The sequence below is a fragment of the Suillus discolor genome (genome assembly GCF_016758755.1).
Source record: "Suillus discolor strain FC423 chromosome Unknown F5147scaffold_31, whole genome shotgun sequence".
NCBI lineage: Eukaryota > Fungi > Basidiomycota > Agaricomycetes > Boletales > Suillaceae > Suillus > Suillus discolor.
Window position 1 is genome coordinate 256,095 of NW_024541278.1, and position 13,851 is coordinate 269,945.

The 13,851-nt window shown below is 46.5% G+C and overlaps 3 protein-coding genes across 3 annotated transcripts; 2 read left to right on the forward strand and 1 right to left on the reverse strand.

Moving 5' to 3' along the window:
* Positions 1–378: 378 nt before the first annotated feature.
* F5147DRAFT_774290 (uncharacterized protein) lies at positions 379–3,581 on the reverse strand (the record flags this gene model as incomplete). Its single annotated transcript, XM_041441585.1, has 9 exons — positions 379–739; positions 792–903; positions 970–1,152; positions 1,206–1,381; positions 1,676–1,821; positions 1,871–2,033; positions 2,377–2,558; positions 2,618–3,214; positions 3,270–3,581. The coding sequence occupies 9 exons, from the start codon at positions 3,579–3,581 to the stop codon at positions 379–381; spliced, it is 2,232 nt and encodes a 743-aa protein (XP_041292277.1).
* A 4,134-nt stretch (positions 3,582–7,715) lies between these two features.
* On the forward strand, positions 7,716–11,173 carry F5147DRAFT_653326 (uncharacterized protein; the record flags this gene model as incomplete). Its single annotated transcript, XM_041433769.1, has 14 exons — positions 7,716–7,871; positions 7,919–8,113; positions 8,163–8,340; positions 8,448–8,527; positions 8,580–9,275; positions 9,516–9,650; positions 9,687–9,722; positions 9,775–10,154; positions 10,203–10,331; positions 10,387–10,502; positions 10,569–10,745; positions 10,804–10,864; positions 10,943–11,077; positions 11,146–11,173. The coding sequence occupies 14 exons, from the start codon at positions 7,716–7,718 to the stop codon at positions 11,171–11,173; spliced, it is 2,502 nt and encodes an 833-aa protein (XP_041292278.1).
* Positions 11,174–12,038: 865 nt separating this feature from the next.
* Positions 12,039–13,054, forward strand: F5147DRAFT_653327 (uncharacterized protein; the record flags this gene model as incomplete). Its single annotated transcript, XM_041433770.1, has 3 exons — positions 12,039–12,206; positions 12,260–12,778; positions 12,827–13,054. 3 exons carry the CDS (start codon positions 12,039–12,041, stop codon positions 13,052–13,054), a joined length of 915 nt encoding a protein of 304 aa, XP_041292279.1.
* Positions 13,055–13,851: the final 797 nt, after the last annotated feature.

Consider the following 13,851-nt stretch of genomic DNA (forward strand, 5'->3'; position numbering starts at 1 on the left):
CTCACATTCATCCATCCAAGGGTCTTGCTGAGAACCGTGAACATTGTTGATGTTCCAAAACCAAGCCAATCTGTGGGATCCTTGCCCATATCTATTCTCTTCTGTGACTTCCTTCTCCACCCCAAGCTGGTTAGGCTCGATTTCTTGGTAAAGATTCCTTAGAATATCTTCATCCACCCCTAGTTGAACCATTGCAGCCCTTGCCCTTTGGTAGCTTCGGACACACTTATCAATTTTGACTCGACAACGAAGAACTTCTTGCTTTGACCTGGTGCCTTGTCATGTGGAATCTGCGCTCCAGAAATGTTGACGGTAAATTATAGCCTTGTGGCCCAGAGTTTGCCTTAACTTCTCCAGGCAATCATTTGCCTGCCCCCTTCATAATTCCAGTTCTTCAGATTGTAGACCATCCAAGCCAAGTGCTGAAGCTTCGTCGTGAGGAACTGATGATGGCATCCAAATACACATGGCTTCTGCCGGAGCTTCCTCATCGATGTCTTCCAAAGCTTCTTCAAGATCTGCACCCTCCCACCCATGCTCTGACACATCTGCAAAGCAAAATCTGAGGTCATCTAGGGGTTCTGTACCTGCATTAACTTCAATCCCCTCCATAGCATCAGCAACTTCATGAAATTTCGCAATACGAGCAGCCAGCTTTTGTCTTTTGTCTTCAACCACAGTCTTTTGAGCAGGGGACACATCTTTTGGAAGCTGCCTGATTTCGACCCTCAATGCATCCCTATAATTAAATTCAAATATACCCTCCAGATTAAAATTGTTTAATGACATACTGTGAATCTTCCAAATGGATGCCATCAACAAGCCAAGATACGAATCCCAACTTGCCCATATCAACATACTCTGATTCTGTTAATTTCAGCTGGATTTCTGCCATGGTTGGTGCTTCAAAATACCCATAAGAATGTACATCATGTGGAAATGAATAGAAGGAAAGTTCAAACAGCTTACCTTTATCTATCTTTAGCTGGTATATGTCCAGATATTCTCCTTGTTCTTTTATCGCCTTCTCCTCATCTTCCTCCCATCCATTGACTCTGCTTGTATTCAAAGATCTTGTAAGCTCTTCGAATGGTACCTTAGTGTCGTCAATGCCTTTGTTGGCCCGTTTGTATTTTCTTAAGAGTGTCTTAACTGCATGTAGCATTAAATTAAATTGTCATTATGTCTTATATATAGGCACTTACCAATTCCAACGAGCTTCTTCCAATTTGAATTCCGCATATGATCATCAAGGATTTCTTGATGGTGAGCTTGGCTCATGGACCGAGCTGTTGGAGAGATCTTGTTGAAGGGTGCCCAGAGTGTTTCTAGAATTTCACCATCCACTTGCCCAGCTCCTAGAATAAAATTTAGGCTGTATCTAGCAAAACAAGGAAGCTTGTGAGCGCTGAGATGAAATTTCCCCACTGCGGCCACAATGAGGGTGTTATCAGGAAGTGCTAAGCCAGGGCTCTTCTCAACACGTTCTGTGAAATGAAGGCTCCACTGGCATCCTACATCATAAATGATGAGGGAGTCATCGATTCAATTGGCTGCATGTGTTATGGCATTGCATATTGAGTAATCAATATTCATATGACTGGCAAGGATTGAGTCAGTTTATGAAGCCAAAAACGTTTCACAACCTTGAGATTCAAAATGAGAGAGGACTCACCGTTCACCCTTCTGAAAGTCTACAATGCTGTGGGGAACAAAACACCCATGTCGAGCACAAGCAGTAGCACCCACCCCTGTAGCTCGGAGGTTACTTCGGTTCATATTTGCAGCATTGACAGCTCGATGGTTGCTACAAGCAGACCTCTGTCCACAAATTCAGGCTAAGCTCTACAACTCATGCAACTTGACTTACCTCTCTACTCTCTGTAGCTGAGGTCAGGTGAGCTTGGTATTCTGCCTCTGTCACCATATAACCTAAACCATCCGAGAGGTAGATGTCCAATTCAGGCTGTCGCATGTTCATGTGTTGTGCAGTAAAATTTCCGTCCACTACAAATCTCTTCATTACTAGCCACCTGCAAATAAAAGTCAGCATTCAATCTTACCCAGTGTGGTTCAGCCCACCATTATCTAGGTAGTGCATAACTGACACTGGCCGGTCTTCCACTGGCCAGAACATTTAGTACCTGGCATGGGCAAAGTACTGGCCGGGCCTACATCTGCAACCAAGAAAGCCAGCCAGCACTATATCTGGGCGGTTCTAGCATTGTGCCGGCCATATATAACCGGCCATGATATTGTCAGGGCACCATAGATGGCATACCGGCTGGTGCATAGTACATGTATATTACCGGCCAGGAGTGTATTACGCCCCACAGATGGCTACTGGCCTGAGCAAGAATTGCAGGACTGACTCACCTTTCATACTTCTCCTCCCACTGAGAAGGCATGTTGATTCCTGGCTGAGGACAAGATGGGCAGAAGAGTGCCAGATTTCCTGGTCCTGGCTGTGTTTCCCTGTCATGACCAAATCCAAACCATTTACGGTTCTTCAAGTCTCGCCATAGACAAGATACTCTCATGAGTTCTCGATATCGATCCTAGACATGAGCCAACATTCAAGAAGGTCTAGAATGACAGAATCAGGACTTTCACTTACAGGAACAGTATACATGAAAGCATTGTTAGTCAGCCGCCTTAGCTTCTCAAAGAAGCTCATCGCTGAAGTTTTGCATTCCAAGGCGTCGATAAGAAAATTATCCAGTACTTCGAAGGTGAATGCAGTCTTGGGCCTTGTGGTGCTGGCAGGAAATAATCCTGTGCGAAGCAGCTGAAGGTGCTGTTGATCATAAGATCCTGGGCAAGTACACCATGTGACATTGTGAGTGAACACTCCGGAGGAATGCACAACAGTGATAGCAGTGGTAGAAATCGAACTTGGTGTAGCTCCATTTTGAGGGTAAGACTTCCCCCCATGACCCATATGCCATACGAATCCCTGGTCGGCCAGAGTTGTATCATCAAAACATTTGTCATTCCACATTTGGATCTTGTGGAAAGGTAAAGACTGATGTGATGCAACAATGCAGGAACCACACCAGCCATGGTCACCGGTGCAAGTTAAACAACGAAAAGTGCCCTTGGCCATTTGGCAAATCTCGCAGACACCAGCACCGACAAAGGTCTCTGATTCCAAGATGATATCTAGATATGTGTCTCGATACAGGAGATACTCTGATATGAAGTCATTTTGTGTCTACATCATTTGTGAGAAGGGCAATTATCTGTAACATCTCGACAGGCAGACATACTTTCGTGTGTCTTGGAAGTTCAGCCACAAAATCTCCATACATTTCCTGGTACATATCATTGTGTTGGATATCTGGCAATTCCATAGAGACTTCTTTCAGCCGTTTCCTTGGACTCGACAAGTGGGAAGGCCCTGGTGAAGTTTTGTATAGCGGATCTGCACAGGACTCCAGCCAGCCAGGGTTTCCGTCCTTTCCAATGGATCGCTTATGGACCACATAGTCCACATCAAGGTCCTTGTCTCTTGATAAATGACCTCTGTCTCTGAACGAATACGAGGCAGACTTGAGATGATTTTTCTTCTTTGGTGACATATGGTGTAGACAGATGTAAAAAAAATAGATTCTACTGGTAACCTCTCCTCCCCATCTTCAAATAGCCTTTAGACCCCCCCTCTTACCCCTCCTACCCCTCCTACCATCTCCTCCACCCCTCTGGATAGCCTTTAGACCTCCCTTCTTACCAGCCCCAACCTTATCAAGAAAATCCTTCTGGGACGGAAATGATGGTCTAGGCACACCGAGCCTTTCATGGACCTTATCCTTCATAAAGTGGGCGATGACTACTCTTTCCCCATCACCCCAGAATGGGACGCCATGTTCTAACACCCGCCCACAGATGAAAACCATAGCCCCAGCTTCATAAACTAGCTCAGCGCCCAAGTCAGGAATATCAAGTACGGCCTTGTGACCTTTCCCAAGGCTCACAAGAAGATTGTACATCGAGGCTGAGGGTCCTGGATCTCGGTGATATGGCGTCTGTCGGTTTACAATAACTTCCATTCCAGAAAACAGCGAAGGCCAAACAACCGGAACTGAAGTGCGAACCACAGAATTAAGGCTAGAAACCGATTCCATGCCAGCATGATATTGATCTGGTGCGATGACCCTGGTGATGGCGGACCGAAATTGTTCGGTCGCAGTCATTTCACACAACCAATCCTGAACAACCGGTGATGAAAGTGTGGTAGATTGGTACAAATCATCTTGAAGCCGCTACCAATTTAATTAGTTTAATTTTGTGCCAAGTATAGACAGATGCTTACCTCCTGCCATTGCATGAATCCCCCTGGGCACAAAGTAACCCGTCCAATTCCAAACTCTGTGCCGTCCGGAGGTATAATGTAACCTTGTGAATGCCAAGCCTGTGACTTTGGCCCAGGTTGATCCAAAACCGGTGCCAATGTAACAACGCCCTTGTTGACAAGGTCCTAAATATAAATATTAAAATGATTATAGTTCAATGAGACCAAGTAACGCCATACCACTCGGTCAGGCACTAGAATTTGTGGCAAATACCAGGCTAGAATCTTTCCGTACTGATCAACAAAGGTGGCTGGCTCAGATATACAACCAAATGAAGATATGGCAACATATTTGGCTAGTTTTTTATGGTGTTCTGGGTTGGCGCGAAATGGATGTGAAACCTTCACTCGGTCCGCAAAACGTTCAACATCCCAGTCCACCTGGACTGTGGCCAATTATAGATGTAATATATAACTCCAAAATACACAACCACTTTCGAGGACTCACAATTGCAAGGGCTATGGTCACCGCCGCATGGGAAAGTTCAATTTCTGCAATCTTGTTTGCTAAGACAGTGCTACCAGTAGGGACCGCTATAATTGCCTGCCAGTCGGCCCACAGTCTCAATCTGAAAGATGAAGAATGATGGTCAATTTGTGTTAAGAGCAGCCTGAAGAAACTTAACCTGGCTTTCTCCAGCAACTTGTTATTGAGCCAGCCATCTGGGAACACGTGAAAAGGTGATGCTTGCTGCAGAAGTTCATCCACACGGGTAAGCAGTCTGTTAGCCAGGGCTGTGACAGTATTGTCTGCCATCATCCAGCTGCAAGATGAAATGTAGAACCAAAGAATTGAAACAAACTGTTTGATGGCAGCTAAAATTTCAACTTGAATGAGTCTAAACTATATATGGGTATAATTCCCACTGTTGACGTGAATAAAAGCAATTACCTTTTCGAAATAGGTCAATTCAGTCTTAGGGATGCTTGGTTCTGCCATTCTGCAGGAAAGAGAATGTGCTGTACAGAAATCAAAATTATTGTCGATGTTTTGTCAAGTGAAAAGAATGGAGACGTCTTACATGCAACCAATGTGGTGAGCTCACATATGAATAAAGAAAAGAAAGTTCTGAAGTTGAATTTCAACTGCATCAAGGCAGTGACCACTTGCCAGTGCTACACAGTGTTTAATTGTTGAGGTATTAGTGGTTATGCAAACCTAAAGATGCAAGACAAATTTAAGATCAGCGCTTGTAGGAGACGTTAAGGAGACCCGGATAGCAAACTGTACTACAATATGAACAGATACAAACAGTCAGTTCACATTTGGTGGCTCAATGACAGATGAGATCGCCGGAAGTGTCCAGTTCAAAGCCATGCGCTTGCATGTAAGTTGAAAGATGTAAAATTGTCAATTCACACCAATGCGACATGCAACAAGCTCATGCACAGAAGTAACAGTTAGATCATGCGCCATGAAAGTGGCACATTGATGCCAGTTTGTGTCCTCAGTAACTGCCATAGATCAGCAGCAGAATGGACGTCTTTGAAGTCACATAGTCACGTGATCAATTCAAACGACCGAGTAGCATTGCAAGACCAATGATTACATGATTATTTTTTAGAGTCTACTTTAATTTTTAAGTTGAAACAAATTGAAAAAATCACAGCTAATACAAGGCCGTCGTGGAGGAGCCCTCTCCACGATGGTCTTGTACTGCAGAAGTATAGTAAGATATAATATTAAATAAAGTACTATAATGAATCTACAAAATGTGATCAGTGTCGGCAACTTTTGAAGTATACAGATTACCTTAGGGCGGCTGAGGAAGGTTAACTTCATATTAGATACCATCTGTGCAACATTTGTCAATAACTGTTAGACTAAAAAAACAGTAGATCACCGTGTTTGTCATTTGATTGCCGGGAGGAGAAGCACACTGATGTGTCCTATTCCCCATCCTCACCAAGCTCCATTGATCCCACTTCAAGTGGAGGGAGGAGAGGTGCACCAATGTGTCCCATTCTCCAGCCCTACCAAGCCCCCTTGAACCCACTTCAAGTGGAGGGAGGAGAGGCGCACCAATGTGTCCCATTCTCCAGCCCCACCAAGCCCCCTTGAACCCACTTCAAGTGGAGGGAGGAGAGGCGTACCAATGTGTCCCATTCTCCACCCTCACCAAGCCCCCTTGAACCCACTTAGCACCATGAGAGGAGAGGCGCACCAATGTGGACAGAAACATCCTCTCACTATGAAACAGATAGGTCAGGCGCACCAATGTGCACACAGAACCAGTCCAGTAGTAGCATACCAGAGCATGTAATCAGTAGATACAAGAGAAGGCGCTAAAACTTACCTTACACCTCCAGAATAGCAAAGGTCCTTGAAAAAACAAGGGCCGTTAGTAAAGAACTAGGCCGCAACTAAGACGTGCCTTGAAACAAACAAAATTACCCAGTGACGCACTTACACAGCTGCAGTCACAAGTCCAGTAGTAGGATACTAGAGCATTTAATTAGTAGACAATGGAGAAGACGCTAAAACTTACCTTACACCTCCAGAATAGCAAAGGTCCTTGAAAAAACAAGGGCCGTTAGTAAAGAACTAGGCCGCAACTAAGACATGCCTTGAAACAAACAAAATTACCCAGTGACGCACTTACACAGCTGCAGTCACAAGTCCAGTAGTAGGATACTAGAGCATTTAATTAGTAGACAATGGAGAAGACGCTAAAACTTACCTTATACCTCCAGAATAGCAAAGGTCCTTGAAAAAACAAGGGCCATTAGTAAAGAACTAGGCTGCAACTGAGACTTGCCTTGCAACAAACAGAGTTACCCAGTGACCCATTGCCCACTTATACAGCTGCAGTCTGTGTAAGTGGGCAACAGGATGAGCATGTGAAAAGAAGTGATGTGAACAGGTAAGAGGTAAACATGTAGAGACTTGTAGAATGAGGGGAGGACGTTGTTGAAAGAAATGAACCGTGTGAAGCTGGTCACGCCTTATTGTTCAACAACATATTTGGTATTGTTTGTACCAGCAAAGTGCGGAAGCCATGTGACCGTGTCAAGCCACAAACACGCCATGTCAGCTTGATGCGGTCACATGATCTTTTTGTTCCAAATTTTAAAGTCCGTTTTGGTCAATACCAGCCTGAGGCAACAGAACAGGCAACAGAAATTATATGATTATGTAATTTCTGTTGCCTGTTCTGTTGCCTCAGGCTGGTATTGACCAAAACGGACTTTAAAATTTGGAACAAAAAGATCATGTGACCGCATCAAGCTGACATGGCGTGTTTGTGGCTTGACACGGTCACATGATCTTTTTGTTCAACTTTTGTTTTCTTCAAAGTCCGTTTCGGCCAGTACCGTTTGTACACGTCGTATCTTCTATCCTCTGTTTCTACCACTCATCCACATGGCCAGAACCAAGATTAAGTCCACTGGTGGCTCTGCAAGGACAATCTCTGCTTTATCTACTACAACTACTGCCAATGCTACAGCACTAGCGTTGAAGCCCTCTACTTTGGCTGTCCCACCCCCAATGTTAGAGACTGCAGACGCCCACAGTATGGTGAGTCAGTATTGCTTATTTCATTCTATCTCTAATGCATTGTCTAGTGGTGCATGATCTGTAGGGATGGCGGTGAGGGTCCCATTGTCCTGTATGAGTGTAATGTGTGCCCTCGCGTTATGTGCAGTAAATGCATCGAGGTTCTGGACTCTTATGTTGACGTTGTGCAACGTCCAACAGTCTCCTTCCTTTGCTTGGCGTGTCACTCCAAGGCAACATTGAAGTCTCCGGCACCATTCTATGTAAGTATTTCTTATTTTTGAAGCAGTTAAATTGATACAAGGATTACAGGGATTCTATACTGGCGGTCTCCCCAGTCAGGGTGGCAAGGAGGTGCTACCCAGCTTCCTGCACCTCAATGGGAAATACGAGATGGCCTCATCTTCGATCATGGCTGCCGGACCCATCGCCTTCATACATTTTATCCTCAGTGGTGAGGATCCCATCTGCACACCGGTCTCCATCATCTGTAAGTTCCTGGAGACGTTCTACCCCAATGGGGGCTTCACATATGTCGAAGTCACCTTGGTCACAACGGCCGCATTGTTGCCTTTTTTTTGGATCACTCAGAACAAGATTGTGGTTGGCTTTACGCCGGTCAAGCACCGAAGGAGAATGGAAGTGGTCTTGAATATGTCGCCATGACAGTTTCTCATGTGAGTACTTCTAAATTCTCATTCATTTAACGCGGTAACAATTGTTTCTTAGGTGCTCACTACTGTACTTTCGGCTTACTCAATGGTCCTCAAGAATGCCCATATCGTTTTTCTGGTCTGTGGCTCTGTTGTTGCACATCCCAAGCCCTACGACCAGCTCATGTCAGCCGTCCTTCACTTTGAATTCACCTCCGCTATCATGTTCACAGCCAAACGCTTCCAGCCACTTGTGGCTTCTAACTTCTTCCTGGCATTTGCAGAGCTAGTGTTGGTGGAACAGCTCTGTGTGCGCAAGACCTTCCCTGAGCTGCTCTCGTTGTCCGGCCGCCTTGGATTACACACCAAAGTCATCCTCATGACTCCAGACCCCACTAGTCCTCACCACCAGCTGGAGTGCACAACATTTGCACGCGCCCACACCCAAACTCAGCCTTGGGGAATGGAGGTGCCTGTGCAGTGCCCTCAATGTGGTTCGACCAAAAGTTGGTCTGAAAAGGTCGCCTTGACGGTTCGTGCAGACTCCCATCAGTTTGCTGAAACGTCTGATCCATCTGTGACAAGATATGTCTACTCCTGCAAGTACTCCAACTATGGTACCGCCCAGAGGCTCGCACCTCACAAATTCGTCATTGAGAGACCTCCGGGTTTCATGGTGAACTCAGCAAGGACCACCAAGTGTGGGTGGTTCCAGGCACCATCTACATTCTATTCACCCCCTTCTTTGATGAAAGGAAAACGCAAGAGCCAGGTGGATGCATCTAGCAGGTCAGCAAAGAGGGCGTGGCAGTGAATCTTTTAGTCACATCATACTTACATTACATTTCGGTCATGTTTTTGTTTTTGATTTGGACTTAGTTGAATGAAACGCGTTTGTTGCTTAATGTGTTGCAAAGAGTGAAATCAGTCGCTCTAACACAGCAGCACACGTGACCGCATTGTTGAAATTTTGTACACGTCATGGCCGGTATCCTACCTACATCTTGCACAGATCTTGCCTATATTTCTCAATCTCTCAATGTCTGACTGGTATGTGTCATTTGAAGAGATCCTTGCTGAGCACAAGGACGATTTCTTGGCAGCAAAAGATCCACAATCAACGCGTCGTCGTCAAGTTCTTCGAAATGTATGAGACACAATTGTTGATGTTTGCAACTCGCAGGATGATCCTGTGGATCTGCCAAAGGCCTTGAAGAGGGTAATGTTATTTACTTAAATTCTCAATGTTGCTGACACTATGTAATGAAAAGGCCATTAGACGTTGCTATTACCAGTTTATCACTGATGAGGACGATCGAAAGGCCGAGGACAATATATTCCATGCTGAACAAGAGGCAGACCAGTCTATTGTGTCTCCAGAAGAGAGAGAAGCCAATGCTCGTCCCAAGGATGCTTCCTTCTACAAGAAGCAGCTTACTGATTGGGACATCGCCCAGAAGCTCTTCAAGCAGGAGATGGACAACTACGACAAGGAAGAGCAACAGAAGATGGGGGTCCCTCATTCTATCAAGCACCGGACAGGACATGCACGGCAGTGGTTCAATAGTATGACCTTTGGTCAAAAGAAGGAAGTTCAGCAGGCGAGGGACAAGTGGAATGAAGAAGGTGCCCCACCGGAATCTCAGGCAATGTGAGCTGACAATTTTACAAATTCATTTCTTCTACAACATGTTTCCAGGTACCGCAAGAGGAACCTCAAAAAAAACCTCGATGCCTTTTCACAGGAGGTTTGTCGTACTATGGGATGTCGTATTGTCATGCTCGTCAGCCACAAGAAACCTGGGGAGATGTCCTTGGGTGTCTGCATGTGCATGTTCTCTGTTACTCCGACAGTCAAATTATAATATCTTATATTGATTTAGCCATGAATCTGAACCTCTTACGTGCAAGAAGGCATTTACAGTAAGTTCGGCAGGCAACAAGGAATGGGTGGCCGAAGGCTTCAAAAAGTTTTCTGAGTGGTCAAAACAAGAATTTTGTAAGTCATTCGGTTTCTTGGGCCACACGGTGCCATACTTGATACTTATGTACATAATCCGACTAGACCCTTGTGATAATGAGGACGAGGATGACAACCAGGAGGAGGAGGAGCCGGAGGACAAGCCATCCTTACCTGAAATTGTCTTGGACAAGGAGGGCTTCGGACAACTACCTTCTCGGACTGATGTTCCCCTCAAAGGGCAACAGGAATTAATTCGTCAAATCGTTCATGCATCATATAGTCAGTGGATATTTGTTTTTGAATTTGCTCCGTCTCACCTGTGGCATCTTTTTGGTAGAAGTCTTCACTGGCAGCAGCAAGCCCGTCCCTTGGGGTGTGATCAGTTCGGATCCTGCGATGTACGTAGATCTGAATTGTGTCCCCAAGGGTTTTGTCTTCAAAGACCCCTCCCACATGAGGACAGTAGATGTGAATAGGCTTTGGCGCCATTGGGAGCTCAGGAAGTTGGGAGGGAAGAAGTTGATCATTTTTGTTGGGAGTAGGGTCGCTGACTTGAGTGCTGCTCGGCTGGCAAATGCCATTCCGTTAGAAAGGACGAAGAAGAGAAAGATGTACGTGGAAATCGACAAAGAACCTGCAAAGCCATCCTCACCCGCCCAATGTTCAACAACCCATACAGAACAGCTGGCCAAGGACTTGGAGTCTGATGCTATGGCCAGCCCTACACCTAGTAGCCGTATGAAAAGGCCGGCTGATGATGCCACCTTCAACAAGTTGGCCAGCTCAAGGTCTACGAAGTGTTACGCTGACCGTCGGTCGGCGTGTGCGAACTAGGATAGGTCTTCTCAGCGACGACTCGAGTGAGTCTACTGAAGCTGAGCGTGGTCTAGCCTTGACGGAACGTCAAGGATTCCTCCGGCGATCTCGGTAAGACGGCGCTCGTCGAGATGCAGGGCTAGCGGATACGTGCTAAGTCGTATGGGGGCGACTTAGAAGTGCGGTCTCACACAAGGAAGCTGGTAGGCTTAGATGAGCAAGTTCTGGGGATGAACCTAGTAGATTAAAGTGAAGTTAATCTACAACAATGTATCTACTCTTATAGCGTCTAGCTATAGGTATTCTAGCTCAGTCTGTAATCTATAGTATATCGGTAATCTAAGATGACTAGACATGAGGAGAGATAGCATACATGAGGCTTAGCCTCTGATCAAGCATGCAGCGCCAAGGGCAGCTGCGCATAGGTACAGGAAGCGCCAAGCGCGCTCCGGATCTTCATGAAGCGACATGCTGTATACATGCGCTGATCTAGGGTGTCCATGAGGCGTACTGCCTCCATGGAACAGGTACAAGGCCGTCTAGGCCAGGGGCGGGGTCATAGTGCCAGGCGGGGTCATAGCGGTCCAGACCGCTGTCTTTCTAGGCGCAGGCGGCGCACCGCCGCGCAGGGAGTCTAGCAGAGCGGGGGCAGGCGTAGGGAGAGCTGGGGCTCTAGTAGGTGTTACAGATCCCTGTAACACGAAGTGTACAAGGAAGCCGGCCGATGATGCAGATACCTCAGAGGAGGACAAAGCTATGTCAACTCCTGCGGTGCATTTGAAAGGGCTAGTTGGCCGTCCATCTTCTGCTCAACTTGGGGCACCTGCAGCTGTGCCAATGAAGGACCACATGTCATTTCTGCGGGCTCTCAGCAGCAATCCCAAATATCTACATTTCGTTGAGGGCCTGAGAGACTTGCAAAAGGTATGATATCAATTGATATTCAACTTGTGAAACTTTATACTGACCTGACCAAGGAACAAGCCTCCAAGCATCCAGAAGGATGGCCTAGCTGGGCAACGTGGTCTTGGGAAAGATCATATCTTCCCAATGCCCTGCATGACTCGGATAATGAACTACTCAAGTTCTTGCAGCTCGTCAAATCTACCAAGGTCTCTTCTTTTGCTTCGGCCATGCGAGTAGCACTTGGTCTTGGGATGCTGGTGAGGGAATGTAAGCGAGTCATTGAGTATGAGGCAGACGAGGCCACCCCCGACATCCCCTCTTACATTAGCACGTCGGTCTTGGATATCAAATGCCTTGATCTCATTTTGGAGACGGTCAGCACAGCTAGAGGAGAAGTAGTCCGCTTATCTAAGGCGAGGGTGGGCAAGCAGCCTCAGGAGGTTGCTGGCATTGAAGGAGACAGACCTGGGAATATTGCTCAGAATGCAGCAGATGGAGGACAGAAGGTGCAGGAGGATACGGTTGAACAGCAGCAGGAGATGAAGTTGCTGGAAGAGGAGAGGGAAAAGATGGTCATGCTGAAGGAGGAAGTGAGAAAGCTTTAGGAGGCCAAGGAGAAGCTTGAGGAAGCAAAACAGATGCTGGAAAAAGGTGCAAAACCAGAGACGCACCATGTTGACAAGGGGCATGAAGATCGTGCTGATGTTGAGGAGCAGGAGAAGGACAGAGAAGAACAGGTGGTAGAGAAGAGGACAAAAAGACGCAAGTTGGAGGCATCAGGAACTTCTCACAAGAAGTCCAGGACTGATGATATTCGCCGATCTTCCAGAGCCAGACAACCCTCCAAGAAGGCCTTACGCAAATGAGTTCAAACTGTATGTCATATTCAAAGTGTTGTTTTGTTTCATGTCTGGAATTCATTATCAGTGTTTCAATATTATACATTGTGAGGCTGGCCAGTTGTGTGTACATGAAGAGAAATGATGTTATGATATTCACAAGTCACACTACATACATGGTCAATTTGTTAGTACAAAAGTCCTTACATATCCGGCCAGGTTGCTAGTATGCAGCTGTACTAGCAGTTCTGGCCGGAAGTGAAAACATCTAGTCCCGGCCGGGACTGTCCCTACAGCTCTGGCCAGGTTGCTAGTACACAGCTGTACTAGTGGTTCTGGCCGGAAGAGAAAACATCTAGTCCTGGCCAGGACTGTCCCTACATATCAGGCCAGGTTGCTAGTACAGCTGTGTACTAGCAACATGGCTGGAGGAGAAATCATCTAGTCCTGGCCGGGACTGTCCCTACGTATCCGGCCAGGTTGCTAGTACACAGCTGTACTAGCAGTTCTGGCCGGAAGAGAAAACATCTAGTCCCGGCCGGGACTATCCCTACATATCCGGCCAGGTTGCTAGTACACAGCTGTACTAGCAGTTCTGGCCGGAGGCAGAAAACATGTAGTCCCGGCCGGATATGTAGGGACAGTCAGTTCTGGCCAGAGAAGGAAAACATCTATCCCCAGCCAGGAATGTTCCTACATATCCAGCCAGCTTGCTAGTGCCCAGCTGTACTAGCAGTTCTGGCCGGAGGCAGAAAACATCTAGTCTCGGCCGGAACTGTCCCTACATATCCGGCCAGGTTGCTAGTACACAGCTGTACTAGCAG